At 41.2% G+C, this 23,569-nt stretch overlaps 1 protein-coding gene across 1 annotated transcript in view; it reads right to left on the bottom strand.

Moving 5' to 3' along the window:
* Positions 1-23,569, bottom strand: part of REL (REL proto-oncogene, NF-kB subunit) — a 78,315-nt gene that overhangs the window by 13,898 nt on the left and 40,848 nt on the right. The window contains exon 5 of the mRNA XM_060249638.1: positions 1,154-1,294. Within this exon, the coding sequence (XP_060105621.1) occupies positions 1,154-1,294 (141 nt within the window). The remainder of the gene's footprint in view (positions 1-1,153; positions 1,295-23,569) is intronic.

The following is a 23,569-nucleotide window of genomic DNA, read 5'->3' as shown; positions in this document are numbered from 1 at the left end:
GTCCCACCGGGAAGATGGCATCCCTAGCCTAACAGTTTATCTAAATTGGCATTCTGTTTGCAAATGAACTCTCCAAAGGGAGGCAATGTGGTGTAGTGGTTACGAGTGACCAAACATAATCTGGAGGACCGGGTTTGATTTCCCACTCCTTCACATGGAGCCTGCTGGGTGATCCTGGGCCAGTCATAGTTCTCTCAGAACTCTCCCAGCCCAACCTACCTCATAAAGTGCTTATTGGGGGAGAGGAAAGGAAGACAATTGAAAGCCAGTTTGAGACTCCTTAGAGAAAAAGGGAGTATAAAACCAACTCTTCTTCTTCATTCAAGACTTAAGAACTGCAACATGCAGCAGAGAACAGTCTTGATCAGTGTATCATTTTGAAGACAGGGGTGGGGCAGGCAGTAGCTTGGAACCACCACAGCTTTCCCACAGGCAAAATTTCTACCCATGGAACCCATTTTCCTTCACTGTCCCCTCCTGCTGCAGCCCCAAATGGTGTTCCCAAGAGCCACACAGTTGGAGGCATGCAGCAACAGGGGAAGGCAAGAACAAGCTGGAACCAAGCCAGTTGTAATTCTCCCTTTCCTTCTCCTATGACTACAAGTATCACACATGGTTCTCCCCTTCTCCATTTTATCCTCAAAACAGCTCTGCAAGTGTGTGGGGGTGGAAGAGCATGACTGGCTGAACATCAGTGAATTCCACCATGGCTGAGGGGAGATTTGTACCTGGAGCTCCCCCAGTCTTAGATTAACACTAACTATGATGCAACACTAACTCTCTCCCTTGTGGGGCTGCAATGGATAGTCATAACTTAAGCAGACTTAGAAACAGGGTTGTCAACTCTGGGTTGGGAAATTCCTGGAGATGAGGGTGGAGCCTGAGAAAGGTGGAGTATAATGCCATAGAGTCTATGCTCCAAAGCAGCCTTTTCCTCCAGGGAACTGATTGATCTCTGTTGTCTGGGGATCAGCTGTCACCCTGGGTGACTTCTAGGCCCTACTTGGAGGTTGTCAACCCTACCTGAGAAGTGATGCATGCAAGGGTGTAAGTCACCCATAACCCAATGAGAACAACCAGGGGCAAGGTGCCTGGCAGCTGCCACTGTTTCCAAATTTTGTGTTAGATAACAATCCAGCCTGCAAATACTCACTATTGTCATAAATAGGGTTTGAGATGACTGGAGGAAGAGCTAGCATGAAATCGCCATGTTCATTAGGGAGGAAAGCTTGAAAGCAGAGTCTCACCACGTTGAGGTCATACTCTTCAACAGCGAGCAACTGCTCTTGGGACACTGTGAAGCCAAAAGACATTTGGAAAGTGAGGACTCGTGTTTGAAAAACAGAGATGTTGTGGTTCAGGTTGCCTGAAATAAACACTTTCTTGCCTGGAGGACACCGATCACCCTGACCAGACAAAAGCTGGGTGAGGCTATTCACAGAAACACAAGAACAAAGTTAAGGGTAGCTTCTCCATAAAGTAGACACAGACAGCCACTACTTTGACAACACACTCAGCAGCAATAGATTGATATACATACTTTGGAACCATCCATGCTATAAAACAATATCACAGCTTCATATCACTTTGTGTCATGATTCCCCCAATGAATTCTGGGAACTATAGTCTGGTGAAATGCCGGTGATTATTTTAGAGATCCCTACCCCAACCAAGCCCTGGCCTGGATGGCTCAACCTAGGCTAGTCTCATTTTGGAAGCTAAGCAACACTGGCCCTGGTTAGAACTTGGATGAGAGACCACCAGCAAAGTCTATGGTCTCAGTGCAGAGGCAAGCAATGGCAAACCACTTCTGAATTTCTCTTGCCTTGAAAACCTTGCAGGGTTACCAGAAGCCAGTTGCAACTCAATGGCATTTCCTACAATCACCACCCCATGCAAAGAAGTTCCCAGGATTCTTCAGGAAGAGGTAAAGTCTTGCTAGCTAATTTAAGCCTATACGCCCAATGTCAAATGTAAACCAAGTGTTGAGGAAGGGCACATAAAAGTCAACACACACAAAGATTACTACCTGGAACTCTGTAGACCGGTACCTACATCATAGACAGGAAGGGTTACCAACTCTGATTTGGGAAATTCCTGGAGACCTGGGGGTGCTGTCCAGGGAAGGATGAGCTTGGGAAGCTGGGAGAGATCAGTGAGGATATGAAGAGACTCTAGGACTTCTGTTCCTCCTTGGCTAGTCTCTGGAATACCATGGAATTTGCCTCTAAAGCTATCTCCTCCAGGGGAACTGATCCCTATAGCTTGGAGATCAGTTGTGACCACAAGAGAATTACCGACCCCACCTTGAGGCTAGGAACCCTACAGATGGGGGTGGCATGAGGGAATGTAATTTGCTTAAAGCCGCTTTAGTGAGATCATAGCAGAGGCAAGTTTTCAACTGGGGACTGCCCACATCCTAGCACATCAGCCACTACACTAAACCAGCTCTCAGGCATCCTCAGTGAGGAGATCAGCTGAATGATGATGCTTCACTGAAAAAAGTCTAACCATTACTTAGCTTGCCTTGCACATATGCAGAGGAATGTTGGTTATCCTTTTTAGTACACTTACAGTTCATGGTGGACAGCAGCAAGGTACAGACCTAGCCAGAGCCTTGCATGAATGGAACATGCATGACAGATCACTGCAATCCCTTGCAATATGCAAGGCTTCCATACCAGATGTATGGGGGAAGGGAGTAGCTCTTTAGTATATATGGGAAACAGGTCATTTGAATGGACACAATTTATGAATAAGTCCGAACACTGGGGTTTAGCAGAGAAAGGGTAATCATTTAATTTTCCCTATCACAGATGAGAATTGGTTTATTTCTTTTTAAGAGGAAATGGATTAAGACTAGATGGAATAAGAATGGAAGTTATAAGATCCAAAAGAGCTGTGGAAGAACTGAAAAGTGGCAACAGATTCTTTTGTCTGCATTCTATACACCACTGAATACTGTGCTGGCATTGCACTATAACAATCATTTGCAAATGGATTTTCCTGTGTGGATAATCCCATTGCAAATGATTGATGAACAGCACAGTATCCAAAGATTTGTGGAAGCAGCCTTCATTTATCACTTTGAAATGAGAAAAATTATAAGCCATGATAACAATCCAGCAATAAATTGAATTCTACAAACCCACTCAAAGAGCACAAAATAATGCTCTTTGGCAACAACCTCACTTACTGCAATATGGCTTGGGCAGGAAAGCTGCCTGGTTTATTACCGTTGCATTATATGCAGTTATATGCACACAGCTGCTATTCATTTCTGTACACAGGAGCACTTCCCAGTGGACTGAGCTGCCCAGTGATCATCAAGTGTTCCCCCTGCATATCTCATGCTTCAGTATATGGCACATGTGAAGGTTCCTATCAGGAAGATTTTTCCATTCACTTCAATGGAGAAAGGCAACTCCAAAAGTGAATGGGGAAGCCTCTACATGCAGAAAATGCATGTGCGACATCACAGAATACACAGGCCCATGCATCAGGACTGTTACATCCTTAAATGGTTATCTTTTTTTTTTTACATGTACCGCTTAAAAGAGGAAGCACATCTCTTGGTCTATTTTTAAATTCCACTTCCTATTACATGAAGAAAATAGAGCATGGTAAGCACTCATTTTTTCCTTTAATGGCACAAGATAATACTTCACATTGTTATAGCACTTTACTAAGCACGTCACACACATTATCCCTCTAATCCAGGGCCTTATCAAGAATTATTGTCCCCATATCACAAAGCGGATGTAGAACACAAGCAGTGGTGCCAAATAACTTGGGAAGAAAGGAGGACCACATTAAAACAGCCAGAAAACCAGAGAGAGAAACAAACACTACTGCATGAAGTAGGACTCAACTTGGGAAATTTCTGGATAAGGCAGTGCCTGAGGAAGGTGAAGTATATGGGAAGAAAAGGGAGTTAACCGAAGAAATAATGTCACTCTAGCACTTCCACATTTCCTAGATTCTATGGTATGCCATTCAGTCTACCCTCTGACGCGGCCTTTTTTTTTTTTTTAGGGGAACTGGTCTCTGCAGCCTGGAGATCAACTGTACTGTAGGAGACCTCCAAGCCTCACTTGGAGGTTGGTAACCTTAGCCTGAAGGAAAATTTATGGGTTCAAATACAGTGCCCAGAATGTATTTAGAAAATGTTTACCTTAGGACCAATATATCACAGATTCTCTTATTTTATGAAAATACCATTTAGTTTTAAGTTCACAGGAAGGTTGTTCAAAGCAGATATCTGCTTTTCAGGTTCTCAGCTCATGCCCGTAGCCTAGTATGGTGAAAATTGGTTAGGATATTGGAGGCACTTGGGACTTATCTAAAGACACTTGATGACATGACAAAGGTGATACTAAAAATGGTCAGAAAAACACAGAGAGAAACACCAATGCCTGAAGCAGGGTAGCCAACTTTGGGTTGGGAAATTCCTGGGGATTTTTTTGCAGTTAATTCACAAATACCTCCCCCCATGCCTAGTGACATCTGCTCCATGCCCAGAAGATGGCAAAAACAACAACAAGAAGAAGATATTGGATTTATATCCACTCCGAAGAGTCTCAGAGTGGCTCACAATCTCCTTTACCTTCCTCCCCCACAACAGACACCCTGTGAGGTGGGTGGGGCTGGAGAGGGCTCTCACAGCAGCTGCCCTTTCAAGGACAACCTCTGCCAGAGCTATGGCTGACCCAAGGCCTTGCTAGCAGGTGCAAGTGGAGAAGTGGGGAATCAAAACCGGTTTTCCCAGATAAGAGTACGCACACTTAACCACTACACCAAACTGGCTCTACACCAAACAAGACATCCAATCTCCAGAATCCATGGCTAAACTGGCTGGAGAAAATTGTTTCCTGACCCCAAAGTTCAGCATTTTCCTCAGCGCATATGAAAGGGCCATGGGAACTAAGGGTTGATGCAACCCTTCCTGCAGACTTCATTAACACACTGATAATCATGTTACTCAAAAATTCCAGCTGCACTCTTCCAATGATGTCATAAGGTTGTGATACCCTACAGAATAGCTCAAAGAAGTAGGGAAGACACAATCATCTTTCATCACCACATTCTTGAATTCCCCAGCAAAGTAACAGCAGCAAACTACTATGACACAGCATTCCATAAATGCAGCCCATGCAGTCGATCAAAGGACACCATGACTGATGGTATCAAAAGCTACAGAGAAATCCAGGTGTTTCAACCAGGGTCACATGCCTCTCCACTCTCTATCCCAGTGAAAGACACCAACCAGGGTAACCAAGGCAACCTCAATACCAAACCAAGGCTAAAGCTTCATTTGAAACGGATCCAGCTAATGCATATCATCCAGGAATACCAGCATCAGAGTGTTGGGACTAGGACTTGGAAGATCCAGACTCAAATCCCTAGGCAGCTATGAATCTCCCTACATGATTCTGAGGTGGTTGCTCTCTCAGCCTAACCTACCTCAAGCAGTGCAAAATGAGGGACTAAAGAACCACATATGCCCTGAGGTCATTGAAGGGAGGGGAAGAGAGTAATTTAGTAATATTGATCTTCAGGGCTTTTTTTGTAGAGAAAGCCTAGCAGGAATCTATGTGCATATTAGGTCACACCCCCTGATGTCAGCATTGTTTCACACGGGGCTTTTTTTTGTAGAAAAAGACCAGCAGGAACTCATTTGTGTATTAGGCCATGCCCCCTGATGTCAAGCCAGTCAAAACCGCATTCCTGTGCTTTCCTGCTTTAAAAAAGCCCTGCTGATCTTCTTGAGAAAGTTTCAGAGGGTAGCCTTGTTGGTCTGCAGTGGAACAGCTAGAGTCGAGTCCAGGAGCACCTTAGAGACCAACAAGATTGTCAGAGTATGAGCGTGCATGAGTCAAAGCTCTGACAAAGGGAGTTTTGATCTCAAAAGCTCACCCCCCAAAAAATCTCCGTTGTCTTTGCAGTGCTGCTGGACTCAAACTAGCTCTTCTTGAGAAAACTGCAAAGATTACTGAGATTGTATTCATGGAGTGTTTTATTTATTTATTTTATTAGATTTACATCCCGCCCTTCCTGCAAGTGGACTTGGGGCAGGTTCCACCATATGTTAACAAGAAGAAAAATTGCAGCATTTGAAATCACAAATTAAAATATCTAAAATATTTAGCATGGTAATCAGTGCCTCAACACGGACAGCGACAGATGCAATAGTTGTTTCAGAGCCCTAGGCTCTAGGGGGAGGCTGAATGGCAAGGGGACACCCGCTGTCTATTGAACACCCTAAAACCTTTCCCAAGAACTGTACAATTACTGCAGTTGTGTAACGTTAACCTGTGTTATTATCCCCATATTGGGGACTGAAGCCAAGAAAGAATAACTTTTGTGGGATGACTAGTGTTAGCCTGTACACATGAGATTCCAGCCACTAACCTTATAGAGTACAACTCATTCTACTACACTACACCAACTCCTCCTCACCCTCCCACATACTGAACCCAAGCAGGACACTTGGGTTTCTAAGATGGACAGTTCCTTTCTGAGATATTCCAGACTGATTTGGCTTCAGCAAAGATGCTGCATCATATGCCTTTCAGCCATTCTATGGAGCCTTGATAAGAAACAGGCTCCGGTGTATAGGCAACGAAAACAAAAGATATGCACCAAAGAATGATGCAATATATTCAAACAATACACAGTTATTATATACCCTACTCCATACAGATACAGAAAAAAATCAAGGTACACTTTCCTGCTGTGTGCAGAAACTTTGAAGACTATGCATCTGTGTGAGAGTGCTGTTATTCTGTGGCTCTGAGGGAAACTGATTTTGCAAGAGATTGAGCAGACAAAGGCTATTGAAACCATTGGGAAGTTCCGGAAAGGACGAGTTCCCTATCTCTCTTTGGTGTTTATATTGTTCTATGGATCCTTCTGCACTATGTGGTTTATTCCAGAATATTGGCCAGCAGTAGCATAGACGTTCTTCAGCATAAGCAAGCTGTTATTTTTTGGAGAAGCAATGTCAGCACATGGATTTAAAGAGGCAGTGTCTACATAGGATACTGAGAACATGGCTATTGTGATTATGAAAAAGGGAGTGTGGACAGTGTATTCTATGGAGCCTAGCAGGTTGTTCCATACTGCTGTCTTTTAGCACTGCTGAGGCATTCCTCTTTTGCAACCACTCTAAAGTGTACCACACAGGGTTGTCAACTCCAGGTTGGGGAATACCTTGAGATTTTAGGGGCAGAGCCTGAAGAGAGCAGGGTTTGGGGGCGTAATAGTACCATAGAGTCCAGGTTCCAAGGTGGCCATTTTCTCCAGGTGAACTGATCTCTGTTGCCTGGAGATCAGTTGTAATAGTGAGAGATCTCCAGCTACCACCTGGAGGTTGGCAGCCCTGCTTCCACATGACATTTAATCTTGCAATAGGGCACAGTTCCACATGGCACTGAAGCATGCAGTTTCCATGGCAAATGCAAACACGAACAAAACCAAGACCAACTGCATCCCCCCCCCACCCCCACCCCCCAAAAAAACTACTGGGTAAATTAAAATATATGCCCTTGGTCAGGGAAGTTTATATATCACTATCTTTCATTCTTATTGATGAGATTTTATCAAAGTTATATATCCCCTTATCCTTTATCTTGCCCTTTTAGTTACTCAGTCTGCTGCTGCCCTGGGTTGAGTTTTCTTCCCCTGTTTTTAGTTTCAGTTAATTAAAACTTTGGCAGCAGTGTCATCTGGATTCTCTGTAATAAATTACGACCATTCAAGAAAAAAAAAAAGACAAGTGCTGAAGCAATCTGTAGAGGTACATTTAAGGCAACTTAGCAAGTTTGGGGTAGTGGTAACATTTGCACCAGGGACTTTCTGACTGACTCTAAGTCATTATCCAGGCAATGGCTGGCTCATTAGTCAAGGTACTAAGGGAAGTGTTTACATATCTCACTGATAAAAAAAAAAAGACGGAAGGAGCATAACATTGTTTTTGGCTGCAATTCAACTTCCACTTCTTGGCCTTACTCAGAGTTTATAACTGGCCGCACCTACTCAATGCCAAAGAAACAAAAGTCAGCCAATGGCATTCTACAACACTAGGCCACAAATTTCCTGTGACTCTACATTCTAGTAAAAGGCCAAGCCCCGCTACACATCTCTGTCTTTGAGAAGTTTTTCTACAAACATTCAGAAAACCATTGCAACGTGAAAGGGAATTGCAAGGTTTAAAAGAACCAGCAAGCAAACTGCTTCACCTCTTTCCTTACTCCAATAGAAGAGCACTTTAATTTGCACAAGTGATTATGTTTATCTGTACATTATGTAAGTCTTACAGGCAGGGTAAATAAAACAGGTCCTAGCACAGATCCTTGAGGCACTTCACTTGGACAAAGGTGCCTCAAATTCATTGATGGGTGTTTTTTTTAAACAACCAGAGAAAAAGATCATATTTCATTAGTTGTTTGTCAGGTGCTCTTGGGAAGAACAATGGAGCAAGGAAGAGCTCTGGTCATAGGAAAAAGATGCTTGTAAGGCGATAGATAAGATAGATAGGATAGGACAGACAGACGATCTAGTCAAACAGTTTAAGACATTGAATGAACAATGCAATAAGACTAGAATTACAGAATTAGAAACCACCAAGTGGGGACCTGTGATAACTGTGGGGGGGAGGGGAGGAAGAATCCATTATGCCTCTTAGTTTTATTCTGCCCCCCTCCCCCACCATCACTGGGCCTGGTTTCGCAATCCCAACACCAGTGAGCCCTGCACAGCTTGCAGCCACTGAATCCACCAAGGCTTCTCTCCCCACCCCCCACAGTCAATGACCACATTGATGAGCCCTGTGTAAGTCCTAGCCACCAAACCTGCCTGTGTTCCCTCCTCCAGTCAATAGTGGCAAGCCCTGCACAGCTCCTGAGCCCACTAAGGCTTCTCCCTCCCTCCCAACCAACAATGGCGACGATCTCCATGCAGCTCCTGGTCATCAAGGCTTCTCTACCCACAACAGGTCAATGACAATGTTGTAGCCAACAGAGGAAGTAGGTATTAGTGTTGCCTAAACTTGCACCTTTTCAGATTTTTCTGCAATGCTGGGGAATACCACAAGTTTGCAGATCTATTTATCACTGGGACCCAGATTCATGGATTTAAATATATGCAGATGAGATGGGGCATACATCGCTATTAGGATATATAAAAAGTAAAGGTAGTCCCCTGTGCAAGCACCAGTCATTTCCAACTCTGGGGTGACATCGCATCACAACATTTTCACAGCAGACTTTTTACGGGGTGGTTTGCCATTGCCTTCCCCAATCATCTACACTTTATCAAAGATTTCAGGTTTTCACGGCTGGTAACATCATTAGGGTTTGTAGAGTCTTTCGGGCTCAAGTGCCGTGTTCTACTGGAGAAAGTTTTTCTTCCAGACGTTTCGTTCTCGGCTGCGGAGAACATCCTCAGTGGCGTTGCAACCGGAGCAGGCGTTCTGACCTTCTTGGCTGCTGTGCATTGAGTGAGGCCAGGGCTGCTGGAGAGCTGCTATATCTAGGCTGGAGGGGGTGTGGTGAAAGGGCAATACGTTTGTGGATGTGCCCATTGTTTGGTGGGGCTTCCTGGAAGGGTAGTGATAAGGAAACTGGCTGTTGAATGTGACCATTGTTCTGTGTTAATTGCTGGGAGGGTTGGAAGGGGTGTGAAGAAAAGGAAGATGGTTGTTGACTGCGCTGATTGTTCTGTGGAATATGCTGGCTGTTCTGTGAATTTCTGCAATTTATAGTCTGTAGTCTATAGTCTGCAATTTATACTCTACAGACTATAAATTGCAGAAATTCACAGAACAGCCAGCATATTCCACAGAATAATCAGCGCAGTCAACAACCATCTTCCTTTTCTTCACACCCCTTCCACAGAACAATCCCTAATCATCTACACTTTCCCCCCAGCAAGCTGGATATATACATATGAACAAAAAATGCCTTTGGCATTTGCTCCAAACCTCTTGCCCAAATGTCAGAGCATCCATCAACACTCTGACGTCACTTCTGGACACATGGGTAATGACGTCAGTGCAACACCAGCAATACCGTTATGTCACCAGTAAGGGCTCCTGCTGCTGCCGGGTCCTAGCTGGCACACTTCTAAGGTGACACACTATGTATATTTATTATATATTACATTTTAAGATATGGAAAGGGAATACCCCATTAGGCATGGCAATGTCATTGTTCTTTAGAAAGTTAATCTGTCCCAAGTGAGGCATCATGCTAATGGTCTCTTACAAATTGAGATCCCACTCATTAAGGAGCCACAGAGAACACTCCCATTGGCCACCCACAAAACCTATTCTGAAGTCACCCAAACTCAGAGGCACCAGACCAAAATCATGCATTTAAATTTGTAGGCCCACACCCACAACACCAACTGTTACACCTTAGAAATATGTACACCAAAGAACCACTTTTCACCCACTCACCACACCTATCATGACTCACAAATTACACCCACACTCACACTCCCCCTGGCTTGCTTATGTCTAGAATACCACAACTTTCCCACCTTGCCCCACTCATTTATTTATTAACTTTCCACTGAACTGTACAGTTGCCAGGGGGCAGGCTCCAGGGGCCAGGGCTATGCTTCAGAATTTAGGCCAACATGAGACAATGGCTACCATCCATTTCAAAGCATCCGTTCAGTTTGAGCAAAGAACTTAGCAACTGACACAGAGCTTCACAAATGGCTGAATGTCAGAAATTAGTTCTCTTCAACTAGCGAGAAGTAAAGAATCTAACCTTGTAGAATCACACCTATATTGCTAAAGGGTTCAAATCAACTCCCCTGGAGAAAATGGCTGCTTTAAAGGGTGGATTCTATGGCATTGTACCATGCTAAAACCCCTCCCCTCTCCAAACTGCCATCTCCTGGATCCACCCCCCAAAGTCTCCAGGTATTTTCCAACACAGACCTGCCAACCCTAGGAGGAGGTACAAGGGGAAAGAGTCAGGAAAATAAAAGCCTTTATGCCAATAAAGGGATGAAAATGAAATTGAATTGAAAACAAAAGTCAGATCTAGAAATCTGGTTTAAGTGCTTGGCTATCAATTATTGCTGCATTTCTGCTAATTTCTAGCATGTAATACTCTACATTTTTAAAAAGAGAGACAGTGTGGTATAGTGGTTAAGAGCAGTAGACTCTAATTTGGAGACCTGAGTTTGATTCCCCACTCCTTCACATGAAGCCTTCTGGGTGACCTTGGCCCAGTCACAGATCTCTCAGAACTCTCAGCCCCACCTAGCTCACAATGTGCCTGTTGTGGGGAGAGGAAAGAAAGGAGATAGCAGGCTACTCTGAGACTCCTTAGGGAAGAGAAAAGTGGGGTATAAAAACCATCTTTTCTTTATTAAGAAGAATAGGACATTTTTCTCTAGGCAATGCTATTTTCTAGATTATGAAGTCACATCACACAGCAGGTACCATCTTAGAAGGGACATTCCCTCCTATGTGTGAGAGAATGAAAAATAATCTCCTAAGACAGTACCTACCTGTACCTTCTACATCTATGAAGCTGCCTTACATCAAGTTGCCGCACCTCAAAAAGGATATTATAGCATTGGAGAAAGTCCAGAGAAGGGCAACTAGAATGATTAAAGGGCTGGAGCACTTTCCCTATGAAGAAAGGCTGAAACGCTTGGGACTCTTTAGCTTGGAGAAACGTCAACTGCAGGGTGACATGATAGAGGTTTACAAGATAATGCATGGGATGGAGAAAGTAGAGAAAGAAGTACTTTTCTCCCTTTCTCACAATACAAGAACTCGTGGGCATTCGATGAAATTGCTGAACAGACAGGTTAAAACGGATAAAAGGAAGTACTTCTTCACCCAAAGGGTGATTAACATGTGGAATTCACTGCCACAGGAGGTGGTGGCGGCCACAAGTATAGCCACCTTCAAGAAGGGTTTAGATAAAAATATGGAGCACAGGTCCATCAGTGGCTATTAGCCACAGTGTATGTGTGTATATAAAATTTTTTGCCACTGTGTGACACAGAGTGTTGGACTTGATGGGCCGTTGGCCTGATCCAACATGGCTTCTCTTATGTTCTTATGCTCTTAAGTCAGACCACTAGTCCATTTAGCTGCCTCCAGCTGGTAGTGGCTTTCCAGCATTTCAGACATTGAAAAATCTCTCAGTGTGCATTAACTTGAGCTCCCGTTTTAACTGAACATGTCAGGGGATAAACCTGCCACTTTCTGCATGACAAGTATGAGCTCCACTAAGCCTCAATACATGCACTAAAACAAATAACTTGCATTAAAAATGCATTATCAATCTAAAGGGTTTTAAATGAGTGATAGATTAACAGTGCAATCAGAAAGTTACTCCCTTCTAAAGCCTTAAAAATCAGTGGGTTTAGAAGGGTATAACTCTGGTTAGGAATTTGAGCTCCAAGTTCACCAGATCCATGGTTGACAGAATGAAGACGACCAGTAAAGTTCATCCATTTGGACTGCTACCAGAAGACTCGTTGAAGGAGAAGAACAGTGGACTAAGACATTGGAAAGTATTTTCTGTCATCATCCTCTCCCCTTTTGTTCATTTCATCTTTTCTATCCATTCCCCTGCTGGGGCACTGGCAAAGTCTCAACTCCAGGAACTAAGGGAACAGCAGAATTTCAAATGCTGAAACTTCAAGAATTACAAACTAGAGTTGCCAGGTCCAATTCAAGAAATATCTGGGGACTTTAGGGGCGGAGCCAGGAGACTTTGGGGGTGGAGCCATGAGCAAGGTTGTGACAAGCATAATTGAACTCCAAAGGGAGTTCTGGCTATCACATTTAAAGGGACTGCACACCTTTTAAATGCCTTCCCTTCATTGGAAATAATAAAGGATAGGGGAACCTTCTTTGGAGGCTCATAGAATTGGACCCCCTATTCCAATCCCTTTGAAATTTGGAGCATGTTTTGAGGAGAGGCATTGGATTCTATGCTGAAAATTTGGTGCCTCTCCCGCAAAAAACAGCCCTTCCAGAGCCCCAGATCAATTCTTCATTATACCCTAGGGGAATCGGTCTCCATAGGGAATAATGACAGCAGACATTTCCTCCCCCTTTGCTTTCTGATGACCCTGAAATGGAGGGAGGGCTTTCAAACCTGGGGATCCCCCGCCCCTACCTGGGGATTGGCAACCCTATTACAAACCTATCTTGCTTTTAGTATCATTTAAATATGGAGTTAGACAGCTGCAAGTTTTCACTATTTCTTTGTCTTTCCTGAGATTGACTATATGTACTCTTTTTATTGTTTATTAAACCATCTTATATTTTGAATACCTGATGTCTTTACTCATGCCACACATATTCAATCCCGCTTTCGTAAGAGTGGTAAGGAGGGGGCATAGGTTGAGCTCACCACCCTAAAATGTAAAAGTGCAATTTGAATCTTATATTCCTGTGGTGCCTTGCCCTACTTGCTGGTGGTGGCATTCACTGTCTGATCAGCCTACAGCACCACAGCCCTTTTCATGAGCAATCCCTCTGGTAATGCCAAAAAACAAAAGGGGAGCTAGCCTCTTTAAAAAAAAAAAAAAAAAAACCATTATTGGACGGACATGCTTGCTATACACATTTCTGCTCTCAAAAGCTACATCCTGTTGTAGCCAGCCCTTGCTGGTGATGTAATAATAACCACAGCAGACAGCCCACAAAGGAGAGTTTCTTCCTCATGTCTCCTGCCTTCCCATGACGCTGCTGTTACAGTGGAAAGATTCATTGTGGAAGAACTGTAACTTGTGACAACGTGACAACTTGCGAAAGAGACTCAGGCTTCTTAGCTTGTGGGATCTCAATATGGTTGCACAAGGAAGCCGTCGCAGCTGGGAGACCTTACAGCATTTAATTGGGGGGGGGGGGGTTCCACTTCACTCTTTCAGTTCACAGAACTGTAATGATCCCTTCATTGTTTGGCTTGGATGAGTCCAATTATTTATTTTGGTCCCAAGAGATGTGCACACTCAGGGCTTTTATTGTAGAAAAAGCCCAGCAGGAATTCATTTGCATATTAGGCCACATTCCCTGACACCAAGCCAGCTGGGACTGCATTCCTGTGCATCCCTGCTCAAAAAAAGCCCTGGATCTCCAGGTGTATAATTTAGCTATTAGGAGGGGAGGCAATATGCAAAGCTTTTTTGGTAGAAAAGGCCCAGCAGAAACTCATTTGCATATTAGGCCACAATATCACCATTGTTTCACACAGGGCGTTTTTGTAGAAAAAGCTGAGCAGGAACTCATTTGCATATTAGGCCACACCCCCTGACACTAAGCCAGCCAGAACTGTGTTCCTGCTCAAAAAAAGCCCTGTGCACACTACAACCACCTTGCTGAAAAGAAGCAGTTATGGGTGTGGTCAATTCCTCTACAGGCGATCTCCTGGAAATCCTACATAAACTGCCTTAAGCTCAAGGAAGGAAAAAAGGCAGGGCATAAATTTACACTAAATAGTCCAGGTTTCTAGTAACGGTCAGCCAGACTGTTATATTAATGCATCAGTGGAACAGCTATTGTGTACATACTGATTTTCAATAGCTCTATACAAGCTCATTTACAGCATAAAATAAACATCTATCAGAACTGCCTCAACCTGGCTAGCCAATTCTTGTCAGATCTCTGAAGCTAAGCAGGACTGACCATGGTCAGTATTTGGATGGGAGACCATCAAGGAATACCAGCATTGTTATGCAGAGGCAGGCAATATCAAAAGACTTCTGAAAGTCTCTTGCCTTGAAAACTCAATAGCGTTACCGTAAGTCAGCTGCAATGCGTCGGCAAAAAAAAAATTCAATGAAATAAATCTCAAAACAATAGCAAATAAAACAGGCCAATCAAGAGCAAAGCAAATAAATTCTCACATTAAGATATTTTTCGGATCCCTCTTGGATTCTGTCAATCAGATATTCTCTGAGAGTTCCACATTCAGAATAATTCTCAGGCACATGCTGTTCCAATTTGGATTGGGACCATGGTGTGCAGGGAGAGCAGGCTTAAGAAATGTGTTCATCCAAGTCCAAAAGGAGGAAAGAGATTATATTGAGTTTATTGAGTGAGAGCCTTCCACAATGTTGGTATTATCACTGACAAGGCTCTGTTTGTGCTAGGAACCAGAAAAGACATTACCCCAAGAAGATCAAAAAGTGCATGGAGGATTGTGGCAGAAAGCAATCCCTGAAATACCTTGGGACTCTGACAGTTTAGGGCTTTACAGAGCTGGTCTGGTGTAGTGCTTAAAGTGTTAGACTACGATCTGAGACACCCAGGTTCAAACCCCACTTCACCATGGAAGGTTTCTTGATGGCCTTGGGCCAGTCACACCATCTCAGCCTAATCTACTTCACAGGGTTGTTGTGAGAAGAATGATGTAAGCTGCTTTGGTTCCCCACTAGAGAGAATAGTACAAATGAAGCAAATAACTAGATAAATTAGAGGAAAAAGTAGTAGAGAAGAATAGTTTGGATTTATAACCTGCCCTTCACTCAGTGTCTCAGAGCAGTTTATAATCTCCTTTGTCTTCCCCTCCCCACAACAGATGCCCTGTGAGGTAGGTGGGGCTGAGAGAGCTCTGAGAGAACTGCTGTTGAGACAACAGCTCAGAGAGAACTGTGACTGACCCAAGGCCATTCCAGCAGCTGCAAGTGGTGGAGGGGGGAATCAAACCCAGTTCTCCCAGATAAGAGTCTACACACTTAACCACTACACCAAACTGGCTCTCCAATTGTTATATGGTAGTAATAAAATGATCAGGCCAACTAATTTCTCTCACAATCATGCTAGCAGAAATTTGCACCTATTGGAATTTCCCACACACTTGGGAACAGCTGCCAAATGACTTAAAACGGGAGGGGGGTTGTGGGCCTCAGTTGCTGCCTAGGAATCTAGGAGTACCTGCAAACTATTTTTATTTTATTTATTTACTTTATTTATATTCCACCTTTCTCTCCACTGGGAAACCAAAGCAGCTTACATTATTCTTCTCTCCACCATTTTATCCCTCCAACAACCCTATGAGGTAAGTTAGACTGAGAGTGTGTGATGGGCCCAAAGCCACCTTGATATCCAGGAAGACACCCCTGTACTTATTCCCAAACCATGCACCCCTGGAATGTGATATTGCAATGTAAATTAATATGACACAGCAATGCCCATTTGAATTGGAATGGTCTCTCTTGCACATAAGGGAGAAAAATCCAGTTCCTTCTTGGCCCAAGGCAGACTGTAATGTGATTCTGGTTCACAAGCCAGAACAAACATGGTGGCCAGCTGAAAGGTTGAGAAGCATCCATCTTTCTGCTCTTGGGAATGAAGAGTTCCAGGCCCAGAGAGACTAGTGGGCAGAGCTATAAAAATTCCTTCACTCTTTTGGCAACCTTTAAAGTCTTGTTATCAAAGCATAAAGAAATAAGCGTAACCCAAGAACTCTGCAACACAAACATATTATGTTCTGGTACTCTTCAGGGCAAGACAACAGAAACACAAAGGTTAAAGTTTAAGTGCTCATCTTGTTGTGAATGTGTGGTATAACTGCAAACAGATCTCACAATTTTTACTTTTAACAGAGTTTCTATTTTTCTTTAATTAATTGCTAAGGCCATCAAAGTCAACCAGTCCCCTGACCACTTGATGGATGCCTATCCATGTCTGAAACTAAGGGAGAAATCTATCACTTTTTGGGAGCTTCAAAGGAATCAGTTTTGGGAAAAACAGGGCCATAAAGTCATTTGGCCAGTGTAATTAAAATTCCTATGTTGGGGTATGGATCTATGATACGAATGATCTCTGATTGGATATTCCACATATGACACTCTGATTTTCCATTGGTGTGACACTCTGCCTCCTCATTGGGTAATTGAATCGCTTAGCGTGACGTAATTTACCCTAGAAAACAGGCAACCCCACCTGTCAGTTTTGGGGTCCAGAGAGCAAAAGGGTCGAGAGAGAAAAAGAAGGAAAAAGGGAATCCCTTCATCCTCTCCTTCCTCCACCCCCTTCCTACCCTCACCCCTCCTCTTCTCAAGAGAAATCTCCCTCCAGAGACCTTGCATTTCCTCTGACTGAGCCTACCCTGCAAGATATAGGTATTGTATCACCTTCCCCCATCCATGCTTAATCAGCTAAACTCTTGTATTCTTGAAATTGTTTGATTGAGATGTAACTATTTGAAAACCTATGCCATAATAAAATCCATTATTAACCAAAGGATTTTCAGTGGTCTATCTCCATAGACACAGACAGAGATCCGCTCACCTCACCTCTCATAGGCCTACCATTTTGAGCTAAGCCCCAATAAAAATTTATTTGAGGTGTAACAACCTGGGATCATCATATTAACCCAGGATTTGAAGAGACTGTCGTTAGAACATAAGCCATGGCTTGAGTTTCCAAATACATAAGCAAATAATGGTTTCAAACTGCTTTCATACTTTCAGAGTCTATTTGCCAAGCATTCCAGCCTCTATATGCAGTGCCCTCTGAAGGTCAAACAGTTCATCACAAACCATGATTTGCATGGTTTTTGGTTTGCCAGCCTATAACAAACTGAGATTTATCAATTCAATAATCTCAGGAAATCTTATTCAAGCCCCCTTAAAGAGGTTCCCAAACTTATTTGGCCTAACGCCCCCTTTTTGAAAAAAAATTACTCAGCACCCCCCTGGAAATTTACCTTCAAGAAGTGGATTAAAAGGGGACTTCCGGGGGTTGGAGAATGGCAAGCTAAACTGCTTCTCTGTAGGGGAGCAGACTGGAACTTCTGTTCGGGGTAGAAAAGGGCAATCCAATGCCTACTGCCTACTTTTCACAGTTAGAGATTAGTCCAAGACATGCTTGGAAAATTCTTAGGAGATTAATTTTGGCTTAAAGGGAGTCCCGGGGGGGGGGGGGCTCCTTTGAGGCTTTGAAGGGTTTCCGGATACGAGTTGCATACCAGGGTCTACAGAAGTTTTCAGAGTCATTCAATTGACTTAAGCTTGTCAAGATCCAAACCTTCTTTGATTCTACTGAACATCTGAATTTATGAAAGACCGAAGCCGTTTTGGATAACCATAGCAAAAGGTACAGATCGTTATCTTTCATTCCGGGACTAATAAGAACTGTAAAAGTTAAAATTTAAAAGGTGGAAGATTGAATATAGAAGCTATTGATAAAGAAGGGGAGAAGGGGCGAAATTGGGATTGTAAAATACTTAAAGACAGTGTTAAAAAGAGAAAAGAAAATAATTGTTTTGAATACCTGTGGTTGTGGTTGGAAAGCCCCATCGTCATAGAGCTGCAGTTTTAACAGACGATACAGGAAGTACGTCACAAGCATCGCGAGATCTTTCTACCAGCAAGAACGGGATTTGGTGGCAAGTAAAGCAGGAAGTACTCAGTGAAGAAGGGAAAATTAGGAGTCAGCCAGCCTACTCTAGGACTGAGAAATCATAGAAAAACTTCGGTGGCCATTACAAGAAGGTCAAAATTTTAAGTTATTTAAAAGAACTTGAGACATCAAAAACTGGTGGAACTGGTGAATTTGAACATTGTAAGGTAAATACTATTGGACATTATTGTTAAAATTACTTTGGAAGCCTCCAGAAAAAAGTGGGAAAAAAGTTTTAAAAGGGACATAAAAGTCGCGACCGCCATTTTGGAAAAAATATAAACTTAAAAAATTTATACTTGAGCTTAGGAGGCTCCAGGGACGGCGATTTTAGGCTTATTGAAAAAAGCAAAATTTATTCTTTAAAACCCGATAGTTGGATTTTAACTTGGTGAGGCCAATTTTTTAGTATTTTTACATGTCAGACCATAAGCCAATACGTACTAGGGCTACTTCGCTGGAGAAGATGCAGGAGCAATTGGATGCAATGGAAGCAAGGATGATGAAAGGCATGAAACAGCTAATAACTGCCTCCAAAAAGGAAATTAGAAAGGATATTGAAGATTTGAAAAAAGATATAGAGGATCTCAGAAAGGAAACTGTGGTAACATCTAAGAAAGTGCAAGAAGTGGAGGGGAGAGTGAAAGCACATGATTCCATCTTGAAAAAAATACAAGAAAAAGTGGTAATACATGACTGCAAACTGATGGAAACTCAGATTCATCTGAGAGGAGTACCTAAAGATGAACAAACTGACTTAAAGGAATATATAATGAAAATTATTGCAGAATTTCTGGAGGAAAATCTAGACGGTACTAGGAATATGTATGACTATATGTACAGAGTTAATTCATTCTATGCCAAAAAGAATAATTTACCAAGATATGTGGTTATAAAATTCATGACAAGAAAAATGGTGGGGAAGATCATAAATAAAAATTTTAGGAAAACATTGACAGTTGAAGGCAGCAGAGTAAGAATCATGACGGAGCTGCCAAGACAAGTGTTAACTGACAGAAGGACATACAAGAAACTGACAGAAAAATTACGAGACAATGAAATAAGGTATAGGTGGATAATACCAGAAGGTGTGAGTTTTGAACTTCAAGGGAAAAGGATCACAATCACAAATGCACAAGAACTGCGTAGTTTTTATGAAGAACATAAAGAATTTGAACCATGATGGATTACAAATGATTATCTTAGAATGTAAATGACTAAATTCACAACAAAAAAGAAAAGCAACGTTTCATTGGATTAAAAAGCAAAATTGTAATATAATTTGTTTGCAAGAAGTACACATTAAACAAAAGGATTATAAATTTTTATGGAATAAACAATTGGGGCTTGAATTTTTTTCACTGGCTGAGCAGGAGTGATTTTTTATATCAAACAAGAATTGAACCCAAAATTGATTTTTAAGGACAATGATGGGAGATATATAACGGTGGAAATAACCGTAAATGGGGAAAAAAAAAACCATTGCTATTGGGACTGTACGCACCAAATGGAGCAAAAGATATATTTTTTAAAGACATTACACAACAATTGGATAATGTGACTTATGAACAAATTATGATAATGGGGGACTTTAATGGAATAATTAAGAATGCATAGATCTGGGAAAAAAATAATAAAGAAGGGAAATTGCCAAAGTCCTTTTTTGAATTAGTTAAACAGAAAAATTTAGAAGGTATATGGAGGAAATTCAACCCTGAAGTGCGGGACTATACCGTTTTTTCAGCAAGACATAATACCTTTTCAAGAATTGACATGTTGTGGGGTACAAAAGACTTAGGTTTTATTACAAAGAAAATAGAGATCTTATCTAAAGTAGGAGCAGATCATAATCCATTATTGTGGTCAACTAAGTCAACCAAAAAGGCGAGAAGATGGAGGCTAAATGAAGATTTACTACAAAATAAAGGAATAGTGGCATCTCTAGAGAAAGAAACTAAAGCTTTCTTCCAAATAAATGATGAGGATATTGAATTTCAAATGGTTTGGGATACATACAAAGCAGTAATGAAAGGGATACTGATTACACTGAATAATAAAGATAAAAGAGCAAAGGAAAAACAATTGTTGGACATTCAGAATGAAATAAAGAAAAAAGAGGGAGAGCTGAGGAAGAGACCTGGGAAAAAGAAAATTATGAGAGAAATTACAATACTTCAAACACAAATGAGACATTTGTTAAATAAAGAATTGGAATGGAATCTGAAAAGATTGCAGCAGAAATCTTTTGAAGGAGCAAATAAACCTGGAAAATATTTGGCTTGGCAAATGAAAAAAAGAGAAAATAAAATTATTAATAAAATAGTAGTTGGTGGTAGATTGTGGATCAAGAAGGAATCAAAAGAGATTTTTTTAAATATTATGCCAAATTGTTTAAAGGTTTTAGAAGAAGAAGATGATGATATTGGATTTATATCCCACCCTCCACTCCGAAGAGTCTCAGAGCGGCTCCTTTACCTTCCTCCCCCACAACAGACATCCTGTGAGGTGGGTGGGGCTGGAGAGGGCTCTCACAGCAGCTGCCCTTTCAAGGACAACTCCTAACAGAACTATGGCTGACCCAAGGCCATGCTAGCAGGTGCAAGTGGAAGAGTGGGGAATCAAACCCAGCTCTCCCAGATAAGAGTCCGCACACTTAACCACTACACCAAACTGGCTCTCCAGTTTTAAGATAAACAAAGAGAAGACGGAAGTATATTTGAAGAAAATTAAAATAGCTCCCTTAACATAGAATATGGAAAAAGTTTTGAATGAGCCAATTGAAAAAATAGAAATTGAAGCAATTATTTCAACGAAAATGGGAAAAGCACCTGGTCCAGATGGATATACAGCAAACTCTCAAAGAGTTAACACCGAAGCTTCAAAAACTGATGAATATTATAAGACTGCAGGGGAAAATACCAAATACATGGAAGGAAGCAGTATTTTCGCTGATTCCAAAAGAGGATAGAGATGTCACGAATGTAAAAAACTACAGCCCAATCTCATTGTTAAATAATGACTATAAAATATATACAAGAATCTTAGCAGAACGATTTAAACAATACTTGATGAACTTTATTAAGGAGGAACAAGCAGGATTTCTTCCCAAAAGACAAATTAGGAACAATTTAAGGACTGTTGTAAATATTGTAGAATATTATGAAAGAAAAAGAAGTCGCTTTATTTTTTGTGGATGCAGAGAAAGCTTTTGATAATTTAAACTGGGACTTTATGTTTGCAGTGATGGAAAAAATGGAATTGGGGGAAAGCTTTATAAGAATGGTGAAAGAAATATATATACTGAACAGTATGAAAACTTTGCATAAATGCGGATCTTACAGAGAATATGATAATTAGTAAAGGAACAAGACCAGGTTGCTCTCTTTCTCTCAAATGATAAAATGGGCTGTTGTAAATATTGTAGAATATTATGAAAGAAAAAGAAGTCGCTTTATTTTTTGTGGATGCAGAGAAAGCTTTTGATAATTTAAACTGGGACTTTATGTTTGCAGTGATGGAAAAAATGGAATTGGGGGAAAGCTTTATAAGAATGGTGAAAGAGATATATATACTGAACAGCATGAAAACTTTGCATAAATGCGGATCTTACAGAGAATATGATAATTAGTAAGGGAACAAGACCAGGTTGCTCTCTTTCTTTCAAATGATAAAATGGGCAATTAATGTTAATAAAGAAATACAGATGGAAACAAGGGAATACTTGTGGAAGAACTCTATGAAAATTTCGACATGTTATAATATTAAAGAAAACTGTTATAAAATGATGTATAGGTGGTATATGACTCCTAAAAAGTTAGCAAAAATGAACAATAAGATGCCAGATAGATGTTGGAAATGTAAAAAGCATGAAGGTTCTTTCTACCATATGTGGTGGACTTGTGAAAGAACGAAACAGTTTTGGCAAATGATTCAACAAGAAATCTCTAAAACTTTGGGATATGAACTTAAGAGAACTCCAGAGACTTTCCTATTGGGATTACAAATGGAGAAATTTCCAAAAGAAGATACAACTGTAATTTGGTACTTGCTTTCAGCTGCTAGGACATTATATGCGCAGTTATGGAAGCAAGATAAAATACCAGAAAAATGGGACTGGATTTTAAAAGTCATGTCATGGAGTGAAATGGATAAATTTACAAGAATCTTGAAAGACTATGATTTGGATTTAAGGGATTGGAATAAATTCGGAAGATATATAGAAAAAGAATGGAAAGTAAAAGGACATTGGGTGATTTTTGAGAATACCACCTAGATTTTTAGCAGAAGAAAGGAGATGAACTATAATAACTGGGTGGGACTTTATAAAGTATAAAAAATGTGTTTGTTTATTTCTCAGCAAAATTATATATATATATATATATATATATATATCTTTTTATTTTTATTAAGATTCTTTTAAAGTTAAAGATACCTTTTGATATTAGAATTTTAGGTAATTGGCACTGGCAGAAGTCAAGATTTGGGGGGAGGGGAGGTGGGGAAAGTGTAATGTATGGGGAAGGTAGTAAGTGTTTATTAATATTTTATTAGTATTGGCTATAATTACCATATATTACCAAATAAAATTGTTTAACTTGAAAAAAAAAGAAGTGGATTAAAAGATGCAGTGACATATTTGCACACAGGGTAAACAAAGATGTTGTAAAGAAGACACTCTAAAGCTTGAAATTCTAAAATTATTTTATAAAATCAACCATAGTAACATTTGCATACACAGAGAATTTTTGAAATTTCATTATAATTATTATCCCACCCTCTCTGCAAGTGGGCTCAGGGCAGGTAACAGCAATTGAAATATAGTATAAAATGCATCACTTCCATCATACAGAACAATTCAACAAAACCAATGAAGATAAAATATGCATGTAGCAGTAAACAGGAAAAGCAACAGGCAGTCTGAGTTCAATTCACCAATTAGTTCTGGCTTGCACAACATTGTAGTCAGTTAAGTCCTACTTCTCAGTCTTGCTCATCCACTTCTCTTTCAAAAAGATTCAGTTCCAACAAACTGGCAACCTTGCAGTCTCCAACTTGAAAATTTATACACACAGAAAATTAAGATAACAAAGGATAATATTAAAATAAAAATAGGGTATAATGGATAATTGATCCATGGGTATCTGGGGCGGCTGTTTTTTGAGGTAGAGGCACCAA

Source organism: Heteronotia binoei, chromosome 1 (assembly GCF_032191835.1).
Source record: "Heteronotia binoei isolate CCM8104 ecotype False Entrance Well chromosome 1, APGP_CSIRO_Hbin_v1, whole genome shotgun sequence".
Taxonomy (NCBI): Eukaryota; Metazoa; Chordata; class Lepidosauria; order Squamata; family Gekkonidae; genus Heteronotia; species Heteronotia binoei.
This window is presented reverse-complemented; position numbering and strand designations above follow the sequence as displayed.